A 10,031-nucleotide genomic window follows, 5' to 3' on the forward strand; every position below is an offset into this window, starting at 1 on the left:
TACTTTTGTTATTTCTTATTTTGGATTAAAAACGCGCATTGTGAGTATTGTTTAAAAACATTTTTTAGTCCGTATTTTACAGTTTTGAACCCGTTTTCTCTCCTCTATACCGAATGATTACCCAATGAATATTTTTTTCTTATTTTTCCATATTTTAAATAGAATGAGGCCGAATGTATGTATTTTGCATATTCAACTGAAGAATATGAGCTTTTAATACACGTTGATGCGCAACAACAATTACCCTCTTGCGGCTTACAGTACACGTGTTGTGATAGCTAAAGATCAACTAAATTGAGGGGTAATGATGGTGGTTATGGAGGCCTAGCCTATCATATCCCAAACTCCCACCCTCCCTCAAAACCTCATGAACTCAAGCTGACATACCTTCAAGCAGCAACAATGTATAAAGATCTTTCTACACTATCAAACTTTATGTATGTGACAAAAATGTGGTGTGCCTATATATGATGATGTCATATCATTATCATGTTTGTGTATATCACAGTTTTTTTTTGTCAAACTAGTTTGATAGTGTAGACAGAGCTTTAAGCAAAGCTTTAGGCTTGGTTCTCACTTGGACACAACGCATGACGTATGTAAGCGCCCGGATGAGACTATCGCTTGTGATTGGTCAACAGCTACTAATATCTGTCATTGCTGGTGGTAGAAAAGATCTTCTCCTGTTTTTAAACGAGTTACTTCCACGAGGTCCTCTGGCGTCACCTGTAATTCCTGGAATCAAAATCAATAGTATATTATAAAATAGTGCGTAGCCTACTATTGCACGCCATGTGACCCACAATCGTCAAATCAAATGAAATGGAATTTTACAAATAATGTATTTGATTCAGTTTAATGACACAATCATAATAACTCCTTATATGTAATGCCACATTCCCACTAGAGACGCAACACAATGACGTACTTTGAATTAATCTGTATAAATAAGTTTGATGCATTGTGAAATAAAAACGAACGAACGAACGTATGCGCAACGTAAGTGATTTGACCAATCACAAGCAATTGATTGCGTTTATTCGAACTATCGCTGCCATCGATCAACTCGCTTGCGTTGCGTTTATCATCTTTGCGTTGCGTCTATCATCTTTGCGTTGCGTCTATCATATTTGCGTTGCATCTATCATCTTTGCGTTGCGTCTATCATTTTTGCGTTGCATCTTTTCATCTTTGCGTTGCATCTTTTCATCTTTGCGTTGCGTCTATCATCTTTGCGTTGCATCTTTTCATCTTTGCGTTGCATCTTTGCGTTGCGTCTATCATCTTTGCGTTGCGTCTATCATCTTTGCGTTGCGTCTACCATCTTTGCGTTGCGTCTACCATCTTTGCGTTGCGTCTATCATCTTTGCGTTGCGTCTATCATCTTTTCGTTGCGTCTATCATCTTTGCGTTGCGTCTATCATCTTTGCGTCGCGTCTATCATCTTTGCGTTGCGTCTACCATCTTTGCGTTGCGTCTACCATCTTTGCGTTGCGTCTATCATCTTTGCGTTGCGTCTATCATCTTTGCGTTGCGTCTATCATCTTTGCGTTGCGTCTATCATCTTTGCGTCGCGTCTATCATCTTTGCGTCGCGTCTATCATCTTTGCGTCGCGTCTATCATCTTTGCGTTGCGTCTATCATCTTTGCGTCGCGTCTATCATCTTTGCGTTGCGTCTATCATCTTTGCGTCGCGTCTCATGGAAAGCAAGCGGAATGTCAGCCAACGTCGATTAAACTATGTTTATTGTTCTGTATATTTTTGTTTTTCTTTTTGCGAGATTTGTCTGTGAGCTGACATTATAATACAACTTAATAATTAATCGCGCGCGTACGTCGATATCTAATTTATACAACAAAACAGTTTGTGAGGACTTTATCTTGGGCAGATGGTGACCGCTTATTAGGCGCCAAACAAATACGGCTATGCAAGATGTTTTCTTCGAATACGTTTACCAGTTTGTCACGTTTCGATCTTCTCACAACCCTTATTTTCAATAGATTTACTATTTGCAATTTTAACAACCTGATTTTTCTCACTCGTTCAGTTAGCTTTCTTTGAAGACCAGTTTCCTTATTAATATTTTGTAGCAAAGCATGTGAAATTCGAATAAAAACGCAGATGTTTTTCGTAAATTGTAAAAAAGCGTGGCAGGCAAATTGGTAAGCACAGGTGATCATTATGTTAATAAGATGAAAATATTAATCCAGTACGGTACATTTGAGAATTAAATTTTGAAAAATCTATCACATTGGTGCTGTATATACTATTAAGGCCAATTTTTTACAGACAAGCGGTAACGGTATGCGGAAAACCGCGTAGCTTGTCCCATGTAGAATCTGTATCTATCCTGAGCGGAAACCAACCGGCCGCTCCGCGCTTTGTGTAAAGACCAATGTACACAGACGAGCGGTAACGGTGAGCGGAAAACCGCGTAGCTTGTCCCATGTCCCACTCGTGCGCTCCGCGTCGTGTGTAAATGGTCATAAAGGAATAACATAGATTCTATATTTGTATTACCGTTACCGCTCGTCTGTGTAAATTGGCCCTTAATGATTTTGGGTCCCATCAGAGAGAATTATGATCAGAATTAGGTAAAATGACTGTGACCATGATTGATAATGACGATGTGGGGATTACAATGCAGACGGGAAGAATGATAGTAATAATGTATGGAATAAATGAGGGAAATGAAATAATAAGTAAAAGACTTAGGCCTAGTATTGCTTACCATTTGTTGCGAGGCTGGGCCTTGGTAGAATGCTTGCCCGCTTGCCAACCCCAGGCTTCTTTATTGACTTCGTTCTATCGGGACTGCTACTCTTGTAGCTTAACTCGTCCATAAATTGAACTGTAATATTTGTCTTTTCACCAGAAACCGGTATTGATGCTGAAACTGTAATATAAGAAAAATAAAAAAGGGTAACAAACGTTGTAAAATAAGATATTTATTTTTAAGTGTGGGGCTAATAGGCAGGACTTTTTCGTAATGTCAATGGTTTACAGCCGTTAATCGGGTAATGTTTCTATGTGTAAAAGGAATGTAGAAGCTGTCAGTCTTTTTGTTGCTGTATTCCACCTGGTGCTCGAGTTATGCAAATTAGGGTTGCTTTGTAAGCTGTGGGCCTCTGTATGGTGTAGAGCACTATTAGGCAGTGCTCTTGTGTTTATGGAGATTACTGAAGCTTGGTGGACGTAACGCAAAGTGATTTAACCAATCATAAGCGATAGATTATTTGAACAGTCGCGTGTAATTGGTCAACTCGCTTGCTTTGCGTTTACGTCCTAGTGGGAACCAAGCTTAAGATAGAATAGAACACAGTTTGAGCTGCTACACTATGTAAACTGTATTTTATTTGTTTGTTCTTTTATATTTATAGGCCTATATAGAAAATTGCTTCACATAAATTTACATAATTTAGTCCATTTTAACACTAGAAAAACCTCTTTAGCACCACTTTTACAATTCTTTTTTAAAGTTCCGCTTAAGTAATTATAAATGGTTTATATTTTATAATAAATAGAAAACCCGGAGCTCCCCTTTAATCATTAATACAATGCATATATATTGCGTCTGTTCATAGAATATGATTCAATGAAATTCAACAGGCTAAAGAATGGCCCCTTACCTGTTTTTAGGTTGCACCTGTCATTCCCAATACGGTCACTATGTACGCTTGTATTATCCAATTCATTCATGTCATTTGTGGATTGAGTTGAGTACCCACTTATGCTCGAGGACATATTCTGTATGGTGTGACCCTTCAACGCGTCTGGGACGTCCACCAGAACGCGCTTACGTTTTTTGGGTAACTTTAAACGAGCCTGCGCATGCGAGTAATACAGCGCAAAGTTATTCACAATAACGGGGACGGGCAAAGCGATCATAAGAACGCCAAACACACCCGTCACTGAGCCAATCAGCTTGCCGATAGGTTTCAACGGGCAAACGTCTCCATACCCGACCGTCGTCATGGTAACCACGGCCCACCAGAATCCTACAGGGATGTTATTGATACGTTGGCACCCTCCTCCAGAATCATCATCATCTGTTTTTTCTGCATAATATAAAAGACTTCCAAAAGTCAAGACACCAATTCCTAAAAACATACTGAGCAGCATCAGTTCTTTGGCGCTAGATCGAATAGTCTGTATCAAAATTTGCAATCCGCTAAAATGCCGGGTCATTTTGAAAACGCGGAAGATTCGCACTATACGTATAAATCCAAAAAACTCCGCAACGGCATCGTTTATTTCCGAGTCCGTCAACCTAACAATACAGTCAACGAAAAACGGCACGCAACCAATGAAGTCTATGATATGAAACGGATTGACAAAGTATTTTTTCTTGTTCGGACAGAAGATAAAACGAATTATTAACTCAGAAACGAACCACATGACGCAAACGCCTTCTACGTAAAATAATGTGTTCATTGCAGTTTTCTCATCACTGGTAAACGTGGTTTCCAAGCAAAATGTTGTGATAGACAACACAACTGCCACCGTTGAAATAATTGCAAAAACCTGCAATTAAAAAAGAATAGAGGATTTAACAAAAAAAGAATGTTAAGAAGTAAATACTTTGTGCTAATGTTTAGTAATTCAGAAAACAAAAATACTAAATGAATGCTAATGTTTACTAATGATGATACTAAAGGTTAAAATTATGATATTAATGAGGGGAAAACGGAAAATAATTTAAAAAGGTAGAAAATGTTTAGAAATTATGTAATGAAACATTGAATGAATAAAGTGAATCACAAACAATTTTTTAAAAAGTAAAAAACACATAGGAAAACATTCGCCGCCACATGTTCAAGAAACAACAAATTGTCTAACCCGATGACAAACTTTTTTACCAGATGACGAATTTTTTTACCTGATGACGAATTTTTTTACCCGATGACAATTTTTTTTTACCCGATGTCGACTTTTTTTTACCCGATGTCGACTTTTTTTACCCGATATCGACTTTTTTTACCCGATGACGAATTTTTTTAACCGATGACGAATTTTTTTACCCGATGACGAATTTTTTTACCCGATGACGAATTTTTTTACCCGATGTCGACATTTTTAACCGATATCGACTTTTTTTACCCGATATCGACTTTTTTTACCCGAGGTCGGATTTTATGACTAGAGGTCATGTCATTGTGCTTATCCACCCCCCGCCCCCCACCGTTTATAATATATATCACAAATTGTAAAACCAATACTAATTTCAAAATTTAAACTAGTTTTCGCTCACAATGAAAATTAGCAATTCGATCGATTAGATGCGAGATAGTGACGTCAGAAACTATCTAATATCTATCAATTTTTATATTATGAATGTACAGCTTCACATTATATCTAGTTATTACTATTAGATTAAATAAATAATTATTTAAATCATCAAAATGCGTATTGGCCTATTTATTTAAAAAAAATTCAATCTGTAATCAATATTTGTAATCAATTGTGACTGCTTGATGTGCTTTTATACTGTGATTAAAATAAATATATTTGTGATCACATTTAAAATAACGCGACCCTTTTTGCGATAGTTTGACGACGAAATCGGGAATAAGCCCTTTTGAAAAGCTACAGGAATTTGTCTAGTAATATCAAGTGATAGCCTTGGAGATATGAAATTCGTGAATAAGCCCTTTTGAAATGCTACAGGAATGTGTCTAGTGATATCAAGTGATAGCCTTGGTGATATGTAAATTCGTGAATAAGCCCTTTTGAAATACTACATGAAATTGTCTAGTGATATCAAGTGATAGCCTTGGTGATATGAAATTCGCGAATAAGCCCTTTTGAAATACTACAGGAATTTGTCTAGTGATATCAAGTGATAGCCTTGGTGATATGAAATTCGCGAATAAGCTCGTTTGAAATGCTACAGGAATTTGTCTAGTGATATCAAGTGACAGCCTTGGTGATATGAAATTCGCGAATAAGCCCTTTTGAAATGCTACAGGAATTTGTCTAGTGATATCAAGTGATAGCCTTGGTAATATGAAATTCGCGAATGGAACATGAACGTTTCTGTTTAAGTTTTTTTGTCAACAATTTAAATTTCATATTATAACAGTTCCAAACGTGCACTTTATTTATATCATTTTAAGCATTATATCTCAATTTAATTAGTTTACTAATGATAATTATCAAAATAATTATGTTCGATTACATCCAAAGTAAATATTGTATTGCAAATTTGAAATAGATATTTAATTAGTTGAGTTGAATAAGACATTTTAAATTGCCTTTAAAATATTATATAAGTATGTTATTCGACATTATCACCCAGTCTACTAATTTAAAAGAAATAAATACATATCTTTACTTCTATTGAATTCGATATAAACATTATTGCGGATATTAATTTATAAATGACGTCATACATAGTTACTGCGTAGATTAGTTTGTTTATGAAAACACCTGCACTGTGGTAGCTGTTTCTATGTTATCAAAATTTAGTTATATGCCTTTTGTGATATGATAATCCTTATAGGAAATACACTATACGTTTAGAGATGAAATTGAAAATCATTATTTTATAGGCGATATCATTTTAAGCTCTGTCTACACTATCAAACTAGTTTGACAAAAAAAGTGTGATGTGCCCAAATATGGTAGCGATATGCCCAAATATGGTAGTGATCATGGGCACATCACATTTTTTTGTCACATAAAGTTTGATAGCGTGACAGCTTTAGATTGCGTAGTCTGTGTAAATACGAGAACGTGAGTGGTAGAAATGGCATCACGTGATTAGCCCTCCGAGAACCCACAACATTATATCTCCTTGGAGAAAATTATTATTTTATAATGACCGAAAGAAAAGTACTCCCAGTGTACACAAGTTGTGAATTCATCCGTTAAAGCTAAACGACAAGGCCTTTCTATGGGTGTAATATAACATTTGATATATCCCCTTCAGGAAAATATAATCCCTCGCCCAATATAATTCCCTCGGCAGATAAACCTCTAAGCAGGCAATATCTGTATACGTTTTACCAGTGATTTCTCATCCTTTCTTGGCTGTAGGCCTAATTTAATTAGAAATGTGAGATTTTAGTGGTGTTTAGGAGGGTTTGTATGCCTAAACAATTAAATGCATATCACTCTATTGTAACACACGACACGTTCAGTAGGCCCACTACTATTATATTGCCACCATATAATAACGAGGAGAATATTTGCACAGTCCTAATGGACTGGTAACGAGCAGTGATATTGTATAAAACGGCGCACTTTTGTTATCGTTCGCTGCTGGGCAGACGACACTAATTAGCAACGTTTTCTTGCTTGTATGTACATTGTTATTAAATACAAGATACGTTTAATGATGTTTAAACAACATGGTCATTATTGAAACAGTACTCGGTTGAAGTGTCACTTAAATTCAACACAAACATTAACAAAAGCGTTTGAATTCCGATACGATTCAAAGGATACAGGCCATTAACAAACGCTACTTACACCTCAAGAGTTCGTGTCGTATAAACGAGACATTTTAAAGATACCTGTCGCACTCACACGATACTTGCGTGTAATAACCAATTTTACAATGTTCCGCACTTGATGTAATAGATTAAACGTCACGAATTAAATTAAGTTATATAAAACATTGTTTTAAGTAGAACAAAATGATTGCTGTTTATTTTAAACTCTCAGACAATTTCATCCCAAAAAATCATATTGGTTGCAACAAATGTGGCAAAACCTCTAAAAAAAACAAACACAGATCTCTGTAAGGAGTATGGGAGTATGAGAGGTCATAATGACGCCCAACAAAATGGAATAACCCATTCGAAACGAAATTGGCAAACTCTGTACTGTACCTATCGGAACGAATATCTTGAAATGGAATAGGCCCAAACATTTGTAAGTGCTATTTTGAGATTTCTTAATCAATTGTTTGACACAGAAAATTAAAAAATTATAACAATTAACGTACAATATAACATTAAAATGAATTGTAGACTTTTGTGCTTTTCAAATTGTTTCTGTAGTAGCACTTATGACCCGAGATGCATTTCCAAAATCAATAAAAATGATGGAAACACCTTGGTTAGGTACACAGTGCGTATTGAATATGGTTGATCTGAACGAAAAATGTGACTGGATATTTTTTGCAGAAATGACGTCACGTATAAATAGTAGTCTTTAAATTTGTTGACCAGGATAACAATGCCGTGACGTGGACAAAAGTTAATTAGCCTATATCAATCAACTATAGAGTTTAATTAACAACCTGTTACAGTATTATAAAGTTTAGAATTACTATCTATACAGTATTAACATATATTATTACGAATATTTATTACGAACGAAGCGTTTCCCGAAAGCTTGCGTTTCACTCGGACTGTTAATGAATGTAACTGTTACATCCGTGACGCTATCTGTAACGCATCCCGTAACGCATTCCGTTTTTGGTCAATCCGACCGGGAACAAGATGTGGAAGCAGTGAAATTGGAACTTGTTTAGTTGTGCAAACTTAAGAATGAATACGAATAGGCCTATGTGTCGACTTTTCGATGAAAGTGCCTTGACCGTCAACCGAGCGGTAACGGTAAGCGGAAAACCGCGGAGCTTGTCCACGACGTAAAAACTTATCACTTTCCTTAGCGGGTTTCCGCTCAACCGCCCGTCCGCTCTGCGACATAAAATTTTTGTTTACCGCTTACCGCCTTTGACAATCTCCTTACCAATGTAATGTTATTGTACTTACTGCTGCGCCTTTCGACGAATAAGGATCTTCTAGAAACGTCCAAACTTTTGGTCTTAATAATTGCCACCTTGCCGGAGCTTCTTCTCTGTCCTCTGCGATGTCAAAATATGACGCAACATCCGGTTCATCAATATCGTCATCACTCTCAAATTCTGGTCCTGTAAGTTTAGCTAATGTTTCTTGTGCGTCTCGATGTTGGGTATAACTAGACCAGCAGCATGGCTCGATCTGTTTTTCATCAATTCCCCAAAATTGTAATTCCTGCTCAAAGGCAGGACCACAGACGTCACTCGGTGCGTGTAGATTTCCTGTTCTGTAAAAGTTCAAAATTGCATCAAAAATCCTTGGATGGCGATCAAAATAAAATTCTTTATTAACGGGATCGTACTCGGAGTTGCTCATCGCAGAAGGTTGCGTAAGCCAGGCTAGGCGCGTATCTGGAATGTTAGCTAACGTAGATTTGTACGTTTCGTGCCGTACGCCACCGATGTTAAGTCTTATTTTTCTAGCCTGAGCGTCTTTTAATGCTTGTAATTGTTCTAAGGCAGACATGTCAAGTGATTGCACGTCTTCTTCCATATCTTCGGTTATTTTGCCTAAAAACCCACTCATTGTCATTTCAGCTGAAAAGAAAAACATATTCATTTATCTTGAAAATAATTTTTCTTTTCTCAACTTTGTTTTTTGTATTTTGTATGAACAAAAGATAAGTGAAATTAATGTATGGATTGATTGTTTGAAAATATGTAAATCGTGCAAGAACTATTATTAGGAATAAAAATGAAATTTTATTTGAAGAAATTTGGTAGAAAGTGTTGATGAAATAAAAACAAATCGTGAACAAGTTTTGCATTTTCGATTGTCAAAAGGTTTTGGATGTTCACCTAACAATACTTACCATGTTTCAAACATTCAGAATATACCTTCTTAAAAGTGGAAACAAAGCAATTGGACACCCAATCGGTCCATAAATAATACACTTATAATAATTTCTTCATACAGTACCAGCAAAACCAAATAGATTACATTTTACATTTTAATGCAACAAAGAATGTATATTGGAAAAATTTCATCTGGTTTTACAAAAGGTATAAAATCAAAAAAATATAAGCGAACTTACAGAATGTTTATAATAATTGTTTTAGTTGTTACAAAAAGAAATATTTGTTATAAAGAAGTTTTACATTGAAAGTAATATCATTTTATTTATCGATTTTATTTATTTTTTATATTTTAAAACCTTTAAACCAAAAAAATAAACTAACTTTACAACGAACAATGTTCAACTTTTGAAAATTTCACGT

The 10,031-nt window shown here is 35.8% G+C and overlaps 1 protein-coding gene across 1 annotated transcript; it reads right to left on the bottom strand.

Annotated features, from left to right (window-relative positions):
• Positions 1-448: 448 nt before the first annotated feature.
• On the bottom strand, positions 449-9,327 carry LOC144847795 (potassium voltage-gated channel protein Shaw-like). The gene is made up of 4 exons (XM_078704314.1): positions 8,728-9,327; positions 3,631-4,525; positions 2,733-2,897; positions 449-735 (listed from the first exon to the last, which is right to left on the bottom strand). The coding sequence occupies exons 1-4, from the start codon at positions 9,304-9,306 to the stop codon at positions 635-637; spliced, it is 1,740 nt and encodes a 579-aa protein (XP_078560440.1). The 5' UTR covers positions 9,307-9,327; the 3' UTR covers positions 449-634.
• Positions 9,328-10,031: the final 704 nt, after the last annotated feature.

Source organism: Antedon bifida, chromosome 7 (genome assembly GCF_963402885.1).
Source record: "Antedon bifida chromosome 7, ecAntBifi1.1, whole genome shotgun sequence".
NCBI classification, from domain to species: Eukaryota; Metazoa; Echinodermata; class Crinoidea; order Comatulida; family Antedonidae; genus Antedon; species Antedon bifida.